This window comes from Carassius gibelio, chromosome B7 (assembly GCF_023724105.1).
Source record: "Carassius gibelio isolate Cgi1373 ecotype wild population from Czech Republic chromosome B7, carGib1.2-hapl.c, whole genome shotgun sequence".
Taxonomy (NCBI): domain Eukaryota; kingdom Metazoa; phylum Chordata; class Actinopteri; order Cypriniformes; family Cyprinidae; genus Carassius; species Carassius gibelio.
Window position 1 is genome coordinate 5,480,245 of NC_068402.1, and position 12,220 is coordinate 5,492,464.

The following is a 12,220-nucleotide window of genomic DNA, read 5'->3' on the forward strand; positions in this document are numbered from 1 at the left end:
ATTACAAATATTTGATGGCACCCATATCTGGTAGTTAAGTAAAAAGATGGATTTTTATGCAAAGTTAGTTACACTATTAGTCTGCGTTGCCCATCGCCCGTTATAGATCAGCTAACATAATCTATAAAGGTGCAAAATGCATTTACTTATATATATTTGAGAATTTAGATATTTTATTAAATATTTTAGGAATATTTTGAATAAAAAATAAAATCCCTGCTAAAAAAAAACAACAAAAAAACAATGGACACCATTACAAAATGTTTAATGGTTTTGGTTATAATGGGACTTGTATTGGTTTTACTGGAAACTGTAATGGACACTGTTGGTCTCTACCGGTAATTGGTTGCCTTCTATAGGTGGCTTTTTAAAACCAATAAATCCTAATGGAATATGTCCCAAAACACACTACAGATAACCAATTTAATTGTTTTAATGGTTAATGTTATTTGTTGTGGAAAACATAATTCTGTGATGGTTTTATTGTTTGTTTGTTTTTCAATATGGACATAAGCCTATATCAGTTATACAGTGATATTGTGGATTTTGTGTGTCACATGACAAACATGAAACCCCCAGTCCACCCACCTTCCCTCATCCCCCCTAAAAAATGATGCCCCTAACACTACAATACAAAATTGGTAGAATAAATGAAACCTAATGAAACATTTATTTTTGTTTAATTGTTATGGATTACTTCTAGAGATTATAGTGATACATGACGGTGAAAAATGAATGGCTGACTGAATGAATAATAGTCTACTTAAAGTAGGTTAAGATTAATTTAAAATTGTGCCCCCTAATATCACAAGTGTTTTGTTTCATTATCAGTCTGTACCTACATCAAGCTCGTCATCTTTCGATGCTATCTGTACATGTACATTTATGTCTTTGTCCCTGGTGAATCTTATTTTGGGTACATCGCTGACGCTTGCTTGAGGGCTGGACTTGGTTCACGCTCCTTTACATTTCCAGCACTCGTTAACGCCGTGTCCTCGTGGTTGTCTGACATCTCCCCGCGGAGGCGTGCCCACGCCGCTCAAATACAGCGCCTCAGACGCGCGCTTGATGCATTGGGTTCAGAGCGTACAGTGAGGTAAGCAGAGTCTGCTTGCGCACGCCGAGGAGAGCATGCGATTGTCTCGAGACTCGAACCATATCCACTCCCGACATTGAGAAACAGCGCGTTCGGTTCAGTGTATCGTAAAGCGCCGTTTCAGATTTAGGAGAGAAAAGTTTTAGGTGACAAAAGCCACGACGGTTTGGACGTCTACTTTCCATTCAGTTGTTTGTGGAGGACGCATGATTTACCTGTGCCGGACCATAAGTGAAGATTGCATGAAAGGTGAGAAAGGAGTCTTTCACTGATAAATCTTGGATTTGGAAAGGAAGATATGTATTTGTTCTGTCGCCCTTATTTATTAAGCTGTACAAGTTTAAGACTGTATTTCAACCTGTCTAACTGAAAAGTAGCTAACGTTAACTTTACTGTTTCTCAGCCTACATTTATTTTTTATTGCTGGAATATTTTATAGTTGTGTATATGACTTTCCTAATGGACTGTGCACTAGTTCTGGATGTTTGCCAGGTTTATTAGTCATTTGAAGAATTACGGTGTAAAATAAGTGTTTATTTCATGTTAATGTCATTGAGTGCTATTTGTATTTATCTATTTCACCTCACTAGAGCCCCAGTAAAACCAAGGTAGAAGAAAAGCAGGCAATTTTAGGCTGGTTTAAGCTTGTTTTAGACTGATTTAAGTAAGCAGTATCAATATTGGCATCAGTTACTAAAAAAACCGTATCAGTCAACCGCTATGAAGTAATTGCACTGGTTTGTAATGATTAACTCTTGAAGAGTTGTAGATGACCATGTAAGGACTTCTGAGTAAAGTTAAAGATGGACTTTAAGTTAAAGCTGTGTTTTTTCTTTAATTGCAACATAGTAATAATAATAATGAAAAAATGTATTATTAGTCTGCAACTATGGGATAACCATCAGGATTACTTTGCAGTTACGCAACTGTATATGACTAATGTTCTTATCATGGGTATATCTAAGTGTCTCTTTCTACAGCAAATAAATAAACATAAAACACATTGGACAAATTTTAGGTTTATCTAACCATTTAAAAAAAAAAAATCTGTCATTTCTATGATAGTTCACAAAGCACACTGTGGTTCAGATGTTCACAAAGGTATTCTAAAGGAATGGTAATTTCCTTACAGATGTGCTTGTGTGTGTGTGTGTGTGTGTGTGTGTGTCTACTTGTTGCCAGTAGATCAAATCAGTCTAAGTTATTTCATGTTTGCATTTCTCAAATGACACGCTATTACACACCATTGTCTTTGGGACGAGAAATATTGTGAATGTGGCGGGATGTCGTCTAAAGCTGTTTCCTGTAGAAAGTTTCTCCTCAACAATAGGCATTGGGACTAAAAACAGTTGGAGATCTGAGTGGTGATCAACATCAGAAGCATCTGAGGATGCTGAAATAATGGCCAGAAAAAAAGAGAGCGGAAAAAATAGAGTGCAGCACAATGGTATCGGCCACATAGCCAGCACAATGTGGGAATTAAAGTGGGATGTTTTTTGTTTCACGAGACAAAAGAAAAACTAACTGCCAGTGTTGCATAAGTTCTGTAAGGCACCCCTCTGTGCATTTGGACTTTGACCTAATGAGGCCCTGAAGGGCAAGTTAGCACGGGTTGGTTCGAATACATGTTTAAAATGAGTGAAGTGCACTAAGTATATAATTGAGGGAAATGCTTGAACTGGGCTGTGAGAAGCAGGGTAAGAAATTAATTTGCCATAGATGAGGATCACCAGTTTCTTGGTCAGTTGTTTTAAACTCGGGATGCATGATATATTAGTACCATACTGACTATTAACCGATATTTATTTTTCAGTATAAGTATTGAGTATTTACATTCAAATTTTTGACCGAATGTTTGTCAGTCCTTCTTTTTTTTTTTATATGAACAAAATCGTATAAATAAGCGCCTTAAAATGGAGTGAAATAACAATTGCACATTTGTTATTGTCCTTTTTCCAGCAGAGTGTCTCCGATGACTCACAGACGACAGACGTTCTTCCACTCTTGCTAGACGCAAATGTGGCCTGTTTAATATTTGCAGCTCCTGTGCAGGAGACTATGCATAAGTCTGTGCTAATGCTTGACTAAAACCGATCCCATCCTGAGATCTTGGGTTTGGGTTTATTTGTAGCCATTTTTCCAATAAAGAGTTGACAGACGGTTGCAGTCAGATTGCCACATAAGAACATAATGCTCTGGCTCATTTTATGCTTAAACCATAAGGTAGTGTTGCTAAATAATGGCTGAAAAACATGGTTAATGAAAGTGTCACCACATGTGTAAATAAATCTTTGGGGTAAAAATGAAAAAATCGTGTTGAGATTTTCACTTCATGAGCATGAAACTTATTTCTCTTCGTTCTTTGTTTCAGATCTCAAGGATATACTTAGTTGTGCCACACTGGGAGGCTTACTGGATAAGCAGGAGAACTATCCCTGTGGCTCCAAAAAACTGTCTCCGCTTCGATCTTCTCCCACGATGGCCCTGGCCTCCTTCCATCTGATGCAAACACTAAAGAACTCTCCGGCGGCTTTCCGTCGACGATTCCGTCGCGACCGAACGGAGAGCCTGTCTCACGGCGATCCCCTCTTCAAGGTACACTACCTCGGCACCAAGAAAATCTTCTCCCTGGACTTGGAGCAGGCGGAGGATGCCATCGATCGACTCCTGGATGGAGTCCCTGGGAAGCTTTCTAAAGATCACGCCCTAGTAGTGCGCCCCCGATACATCGAGGTGAAAGAACTGAGCACCGGAAGGCAGCTCACCAAGACCTACTTGCATGATATCGCGTACTGCGCCTCGCACACGGCCAGACCCAATGTGTTTCTGTACATCTGCAGGCAGCCCGGTCAGCAGCTGCAATGCAGAGTGTTCTGGTGCAGTCGGGCAGAAAGGGCGAAGGACATGACCGCCTGCTTGGCGATGTCGTTTCAGAGAGCACTAAATGACTTGCAGGGTGGATGCGCCACGTTACCGCCAGGGGAAGGGATCACTAAAGAGCCAGAGATTTCTGGTACGCCCCCTGCACCCAAAGGCTCAACATTGCCAGTTAGTTTGGGAAAAGGTGAGTTAAAGCAGGAAGAAGTGGAGACAGATGAGTGCTGTATTGTTGTAGCTTATACAAAATATGCTAGCAATGCCAAGGTCATGGGTTCGATTCCCAAGGAATGCATGAACTAATAAAATGTCTTGAATGTAATCCAAGTCACTTTGGATAAAAGCATCTTCCAAATTAATGCAACTAAAAAAAATGCATTTGATGAGTGTTCTATAACTCTCTCTTGTTTTGGATTTTGTGTTTCAGTCCGTTGGAAGAAGAGGGGGTCAGTGTCACGCAGTCCTCTCCGTGCTATTTCCAGAAGTGGTTCTGACAGTGACAATTGGAATTAATGGGCCCCGTCCCACCCACCTTGACCGCATTCATTTTGTGATGCTTGGGATTTTGCAGAAAGGAATGTGAGGAAAAGGACAACCACACCTACAACTGGTGGAACTTTTGAGCTTTGATGGAGTTTGCAACTCAAGTTCAGAGTCCGTATTCTAAACCACCACTGCATTTGAGTTTACGGATTTACCAAAGTGATAAAATGTAGGTTTCCAGAGGTTTTTTTTTTTTATGGTTTAGGAAAATGATGGGTTCAATCATGCTGGTTTAAATTTAATCTCAGTTTGCTTAGGGACTATGAGACAACCAAAACCGCTAACCTGAGGTGAACCGATATCTAGTTTTAAAATCATGTATGTATCACAGAGTTGAGTTTTTGTGTGTACACTACATGTCTGGGTAGTTTGTTAATGTGACTGATGAGCAGTCAGACAGGCGTTGTTTGTATTCAAGGTGTCAAGTGAGGATCTGTGTGGGAAGTGGGTGGATGCTTGATGGTAAACAGTAGCACAACCAGGACATAAAAGTAAGAGCTTTGGAAAAGTGTTTCTATTCCAGATGCACAAAGGAAGCAATGCTTTTTAAATACAATCAGTTTTATTCTAAACTACTGTATGCTTTCACATGCTTTTTTTTTTAATACATGGCCAAAGCCTTGCCAAATGCATTATTACCAATGATTGAATTATTATAACACCATCAATGTGACCATCATTCATGGTGTATTATGTATTGCATAATTGTATACTGGCTTGACAATCGGGACTGTATGTAATTTGGTGCTTTGATACTGAGATTCTTGTTTCTGGTTGTCTGTCATAGCCATATCCGTCTTAGCCTGGTTCTACCTCAGTTTGCCATTTTTATTCCGTTTTTAATAATTCCAAACAGATAATGAAGATCAGCGGTATTGCTGTGTGCTCTTAAAATGAGAATTTGTTTCCGTGCACCTGCATTCCAGAAGTTTTTGAGGGCATAATAGCTCATGCACCCCCATCCATTTTTTATGTATATGTAGCTTTTACGACATCAGCCCGTTTTCCTTGGAGAAGAAAAAAGCCCAATAAGTCACTGTCTCCAGGCAACATCTTATGACATCAGAATACTGTTTCAAAGGTATGCTTGCACAGAGAGTCATGTCCTTGAAAAAGCAGCATCTTTGCACTACAGTTACATAAAGTTATAAATCGCAAGGAAGCATTTTTAAGTGGCCTGGATGCATAAACCAAGTATTTTAAAGGAGGGCACCATGCTTCACATGACTGGGACAACACACATTACCTAGTACAAAAGATTGTCCAGCACCATAAGTTGCTATTTCCCTAAAACTGTTACATGTGCTCACTAAGAATCACATCATATATCACAATAGTATTCAGTCGGTGCCTCATGGTATTAGAAATTCTGCCTCTTGTTAGGCCAGTTACATCAAAGGGATTTCTTTTTTCTTTTTATCCTTATGGATTTTATTTAAAGTCGTATTAAACCGTATCTCGCATTACAACGACCTCAGATCTGTTGTTGGATCTGTTCTGTCTGCTTTATGAGGTGTTTTAATGTTCTATGAATGTTCTTGTACCTTATTTTTAACCTACTTTTGTGTAGACGCTTAAATATTAAATGTATTTTATGGAATATTAAACTTTTTATATGTAAAACATTTGTGCTATGTATTCTAGTAATTTATTAAATGCACAAAAGACACCATAAACTTTTAAGAAGCCAGTTGTTACTTGAATTTCAGGACAGATTAGGTCTTTAAAGAGTGAGCAGTTTCTGTGTAAATCAAGGGGTGCAAATCTTTTAATGGCAGGGGATTAAAATAGTCTCGTCTGATTTAGTAACTTTTCAAAAACATACGTGGTTCACAAAAACATGGCTGACATTTACAATCTTACAGTCACAGGGCTAAAGCTGGCATTATTAAACATCTGTTTGTACATAAATTAATGATCTTTTATATAAAAACATAAATAAATAACAAAACATGTTAGTTCATGGTTCAGATTGTGATTTTTTTTTTATTCTAAGAGCTCTAGGACAAATAGTAAAAATGGTGAACCCTTGGATTTCTTTGAAGTATCCGTTTCATTCGCTGAATAAAGGACTTTGAGTCCTGTCGCTTCCTTGAAACCTTTGGACCTCAGAGAGGCTTTGGAAATGAAGTCGTCTCAGCGGCTTCAACTCTTCCACAACTAAGAAATAAGGTAGAGGAAATGTGTATTAGAGGAAGATGGTCAAATCTAGCCAAAGGCCTGTTTCACACAAACCACTTACCGCTCTATCTATACGCAGAAAAAGAAGTGCTTCTGTGCCACAGCAAAATTAATATATGCAACAGACACGGGATGTATGAAGCAGGCTTAGGACTTTGCTATGTTTAGTTTTCTGTATTGTTTTTCTTGCTCACACCCCTTATCGTAGGAGCACAATGACAAAGGAACGTTCCAAATATTTGGATTCCTAGATTTCCCGGACTCCTATCTTTCAAAGTAACTCGAGCTCTGTGCTCACCCAGATCATAGAACGGTTCCTTTCGGCTTCCCTGAACCACGATCATCTCCAGGAAATTCAGGAGGGCCCCAGTGACCAGGAAGCGCTCTGGGAGGGACAGGGTTTGGAGGTAGCGCATGTCCAAAGAGAAGGGGTTGTCGGGAGGCGGCATGGTGCACAGTCCCACCAACTCATTCACTACATCCCATACATGAGCTCCTACAGGGCACATGAAAGTTTGTGTGTTACGAAAGACCCTTGTAAAATGAAAAGTAGAGATGTTTGATTAGTATCCTTCAGGTGGACTTGGGGGCCGATATGCATTATGGTAACACAACAATATATGGATATACAACCACTAAAGTAAGTTGTATGTGTATTTATACATACTATTTATCATATTTATCACAAGATTCCCCTTTCTGTCAAACATATTTTATTGGATGGTCCAGCTTTTAATGCATGTAGAAAAGTCCTAAATGAAGTTGACTCACTTAAAGAGTTTTTGCCATGTAAATAACCTAAGATGTTGACATGGCATTAAAAAAAAATATAGCAATACTACAAAATCTTTAACCTTGTTTAACAAAAAATTGTAAACGTTTCCAAACTTTGAACCAGGAACATAAAGAAATATTGTATATAATAAAATTGTGAAAATATGGCCAATAAAAGTTGAAGCTGGTGAAATAAAGACGTTTAAGGATGTTAAAACCTTGGGAAGTTGAAACCCAGTCTGTGATGGACTTCAGCTTCATTGGTGTATCTTTGACTAGAGTATCAGTTCCTCCGACGTTTACTAGGCGCTCATGATTGGATCGAATCCAGACATAAGGTTGCCCATACTTGACATAGCCGGCTAACAGGAACAGGGTGCAATTCATTTCCTGCAATGAAAAAATATATATTTTCAGAGCCTTGACCACTTCAAGACAATCAGAAATTGTGCATATTTATTATATTTAATATTTAATATTTTTGATTGATATGTACAATACTGTTAAAATATATTAAAATAACAAATTGTAATAATATTTCATAATATTACTGTTTTCACTGTATTTTTGATCAAATAAATGCAGCCTTGTTGAGCATAAGAAATTTCTTTCAAAAATATAAATCTTACAGACCCTTAACTTTTGAAGGGTAGTGATTAATTTTTCAACCTAAATGAATCGGCATTGTATTTTAAGATTAGTAATGTTCCTAATGCATGAATTTGACATTGGCAATGATACTCACAGGAACAGCGATCTCTCTCTCACTGGGTGAAGCTGGGAGAAGATGAGAATCAACATTCCTGTGAGTGAGTAATTCAAATAATTGATATACAGCACTTGGTTTATAATCGCTACAGTCCAAGGATATTTTTCTTCCACCTGCTGGGAGTTTGTGTCTGTGTGCCGTCTGGTGTCTGTAGTTTGTATTGTAGAAGTGGTCCTTCTCCTGCCAAAGGCGAGCTAGCATAGTCGCTGTCCAGACTGTAACTACTACTGCAGGTTGAGCTGGTAAAGGTGGAGGCCACAGACACAGGGAACCCCGGGGAACACCATCTCTGTGAGAAAAGAGTCATGTTTCCAAAAGATACAACTGTCACTGATGCAGCAGCACTTGAGCTTTTATGTTTAAAGATGTTTGAAGCTGCACTTTATGACTCCAAACATCTTCTCAAACACAGTTTTAATGCAAAATAAAAAAGCTAAAATAAAAAGTGACTGAGAAACAATAAAGACCCCCACCAAGTCATCATTGACCACAGTCAGCAGAAGTTCCTCTCTCCCTCTTAGCCAGGGCTGGAAATATCGGAAGCCCTACAGACAGACATAAACGACAGCAAAAAACTAAACACGTTTTAATTACCTCAAAACGTCGTGCAGTTTTAATTAAATATGAAACTGTAAATACTATTGCTTTAGGAAAAGCCCACCTGTAAAGAACCCAGTATTGCAAGCTCCGACAGGAAGTGCTTTAGTCTCGCGCTTTGTTCATGTTCTTGCATCTATCACAAAATCAAAACAGTTTCTATAATGAGTTGTTCTTATAACGTACAAAATACACACTTATATAACAACAAATGGCTTTTAATGGTGAATGAACAAGATTTGATGAAGCCTACATCTACTAAGGGCTCATAGCTTCGTTAATAGGCAACGGCAGCCAATCCTGTCATTGCGTGCGATGGATTGAGAAAATAAAACCTTTTGCATTTAATATGATAATGTCTTAACCGAACACATCATAGTGAAACGACCCATGCAACATGGCTGTCAAACTAAATCAACCGATTAGTTACAAAAATAACTAGAGACCTAAACATAAGCGCATAAATAAGCATGCAGTGAAAATACATTTTCATATACTTACACCAGAACTCATGTTTACACGCATGATTTTGCTGTAAATGAGATGCATTTACATTGAGCAAATCAATGCAAGCACACTGTCACGCCTATTTGCACATGCATTTCTTTGTCTTCCCTATGCAATGCATTACCAATGCATTGGTAAATTAATCATTCATGCAATAGTCTCTTATCCTAATGTTTTTCCTCCACGGTTTTAGGTATTTCGGATTTTAGGTCTCATTTGGTATTTGATCGCGTGCTGATCATTGTGCAGATGATGCTCCTGTCGCGCACAAGGGATCATCTGCGTGTGGTGCTCTTAAAGAAAAACGAAAAAATATCACATCACCTGTGTGTATAATACTTTGGTGTATTTTTGGTGAGTGACATTTAAAATAAAATCACAGGATCAATTTGAGGAATCAAATCTAATCAATTTATGACCAACCAAAAAAATACCTGTGGCCAACAGACAAAATCTGGAACTTATAGTCATATGATATTTTTAGCCAAATTACACACTGCCATTTTATAGTTATTCAGTTAAGAATTATTCAGTGTCTATGTAGCTAAATATAATAGCGATGTTGTAAGGAACTGTAATAAAGCAACAAGGTTATTATTTGCATTTAGCCACAGTGCCAGATCATCGCTTATTACATAATAACCCAAGTTAACAGATTAAATTAAGACATTGTGCAGTATTAATGCCTACGAAGCTGTGCTTTGCATGTCTTAGAAGGGTTATAGGCTGGAGTTTAGATGGTGGGGGTAAAATTCAGGTTCACAAAAAGGACACAATCCGTAGCTGGTGAATTCTGTGTTGACTAGAAATCAGCAGTAGAAGGAGAAATGACTCACTGCATATATCAAGCAAAATGATGTCACACCACCCTGTTGCCCACAACAGGAAGTGAACACAATAGCAGTCATACAATACAGCCAGAAGAGATTCTGTGGAATGTGTATCGTCTACTAGCTGCAAAAACACTCTGGGCCAGAACACATTGTGTGCTTTCTGTTTTAATCAGTCATCTTATTAATTGTTCTGCTGTAAAACCAAATGCTCTACCAACGTACTGCTGTCACAGTTTCACTTTTAGTCACTTCTCAGAATATAAAAAAGAAGTATGATATGAGATCACTGTTTCTCATTATAGTTTGTGATAGTTTCTTCCTCTTTCTTACAAGGGGACCATCTTTCCTAAATGCTACTTCTAGTTTAAGACTATTAAAATTATTTTAATATTAAAAAACTATTTCAAATATGAATATTTAAAAATGAAATTACTCAGTTGCGTAGTGTTACCTCTGTTCATTTAAGTGGTATATTATTGGGCGGTTTACATTTTAAAACTGACCTCACTTCCTGTCTGAAAGTTAAGCTGACAGCATTATGTTCTTTTCCTGTATATCGCTACACTGTGCTTTTTAAAAATTTTCTATGGACATCCTGTAAAGATTACGTAGCCTGACAAGAGCTTAATATTCAGTCACTGTTTATTTAATTAATCAATGTACATAATTCAGTTCTGGACCTTCAGTGTGAGACTCTATTTAATTACAATGAAAAGCTTGTTTCATTCACTCATTATACTTTTACATTCAAACAAACCCTTTAAATGTCCCCCTGAAATAAACCCATTCATTAGCCTAACACAGAATATTATTTTTGTTTTAGCCCTGATTCACAAAAGCTGGAGTTCATTTGTTTCAAGCGAAAATATTTGATTCTGTTGAACACTGCTGTCTTTATGTTTTATGTTCAGGCATTGAGTGTATTGTTTTGGTCCTTTTAATTTGATTTCTCTCTCTCTCTTTATTCTGCTTCCTTTTCACCTCTCATCTTTTGGATGCTGATATGTGAATGGGTGCTGAAGGCCTTGTTGTGAGTGCAGAATAAGACTCAAATGGGAGGAAAAGACTTGATGGCAGCACCCCTTTTTGGAAAAGTGTTGTAGTCCATTTGAACTTTAGGATAGAAATGGTCATAGATATATTTATAGCTCATAGTTTTCTTTTATCATATTTATAAATAGAGAATAGAAACTCACTTAAAACCCCCTTATTGTTTTATCATGTTAGACTTGTCTTAGTGATTTCTGTTATTCCCCTTTGTGGAAGGGGAAAAAAAGAGAGAAATAACTGTGACTGATCACACAGAGCTGGTCTGTCACGCTGTGAATGTCATATCATGATGATGTGACAGTCACACATTCTCAGGCCTAGATGTAATGCAAATTCAATTACATTTTCATTTTTATATGGTTCAGTTTTGTTATTGTGATATTTCGTTATGTCTTTTTACTCTCAAGTCAGTGGCAATAAATACAAATGTTATAGTGTTTTTATGTGAATATACTGCAAGTAATTATGACAGCATGTACAGGCAAGGCATCTATTAAGCTTTATTTATTGGTATCATGTCTCCATCTGTTATATGCCTGATACATCATTTATTTGATATTCTCTCTGTATTTCTTTTAGGATTGTCAAATTCTGTAACGGAAATGTTTTCCTGGCACAGGTTTATGTATCTTTACTCCCACCTTGTGGACAGATACACCATTACATTGGTTCAATAATCCTTTGGTCAGATATATTAAATTAATTCAGAATAAATTATTTGTTGTACAGCTGAAGAAGTTATATTAAATTACAAAATAAAAATTAATGGCTGAAATGAGTGAATAACTTGAACTTGTTTCACAGTGACTTTAATCATGGTTTCTATGGTGTATTTTATAAAAGCCAAAAATTATCAGCATATTAAATTGCCGTTTTTGTTTTTTTTACATAATTTTCAGTAATTGGCCCTTTATTTCAGCTTTGGATAATGGGCGTGGTCTCCTGCTAACTAGGAAAGTGTGGAAAAAAACAGTGATTGCAACCAATTAGTTA

General features: G+C 37.4%; 2 protein-coding genes across 2 annotated transcripts; one reads left to right on the top strand and one right to left on the bottom strand.

The window, feature by feature from the left end:
* The first annotated feature begins 1,027 nt into the window (after positions 1-1,027).
* On the top strand, positions 1,028-6,141 carry LOC127962109 (uncharacterized). The gene is made up of 3 exons (XM_052561577.1): positions 1,028-1,345; positions 3,468-4,160; positions 4,401-6,141. The coding sequence occupies exons 1-3, from the start codon at positions 1,303-1,305 to the stop codon at positions 4,484-4,486; spliced, it is 822 nt and encodes a 273-aa protein (XP_052417537.1). The 5' UTR covers positions 1,028-1,302; the 3' UTR covers positions 4,487-6,141.
* Positions 6,142-6,266: 125 nt separating this feature from the next.
* On the bottom strand, positions 6,267-9,629 carry si:dkey-19b23.7 (uncharacterized). Its single transcript, XM_052561576.1, has 8 exons — positions 9,339-9,629; positions 8,902-8,973; positions 8,714-8,785; positions 8,354-8,529; positions 8,217-8,274; positions 7,690-7,861; positions 6,996-7,193; positions 6,267-6,676 (listed from the first exon to the last, which is right to left on the bottom strand). The coding sequence occupies exons 1-8, from the start codon at positions 9,384-9,386 to the stop codon at positions 6,570-6,572; spliced, it is 903 nt and encodes a 300-aa protein (XP_052417536.1). The 5' UTR covers positions 9,387-9,629; the 3' UTR covers positions 6,267-6,569.
* Between the last annotated feature and the right edge of the window lie 2,591 nt (positions 9,630-12,220).

Excerpts from the sequence above, each read along its gene's own strand:
- LOC127962109 (XM_052561577.1), top strand. The coding sequence starts at position 1,303 with ATGATTTACCTGTGCCGGACCATAAGTGAAGATTGCATGAAAG. Across the intron at positions 1,346-3,467 it reads AAGTGAAGATTGCATGAAAG|ATCTCAAGGATATACTTAGT; the intron begins GTGAGAAAGGAG and ends TCTTTGTTTCAG. Across the intron at positions 4,161-4,400 it reads GCCAGTTAGTTTGGGAAAAG|TCCGTTGGAAGAAGAGGGGG; the intron begins GTGAGTTAAAGC and ends TTTGTGTTTCAG.
- si:dkey-19b23.7 (XM_052561576.1), bottom strand. The coding sequence starts at position 9,386 with ATGCATCTCATTTACAGCAAAATCATGCGTGTAAACATGAGTTCTGGT. Across the intron at positions 8,786-8,901 it reads CAATACTGGGTTCTTTACAG|GGCTTCCGATATTTCCAGCC; the intron begins GTGGGCTTTTCC and ends GTCTGTCTGTAG. Across the intron at positions 6,677-6,995 it reads GGAACCGTTCTATGATCTGG|TTGTGGAAGAGTTGAAGCCG; the intron begins GTGAGCACAGAG and ends CTTATTTCTTAG.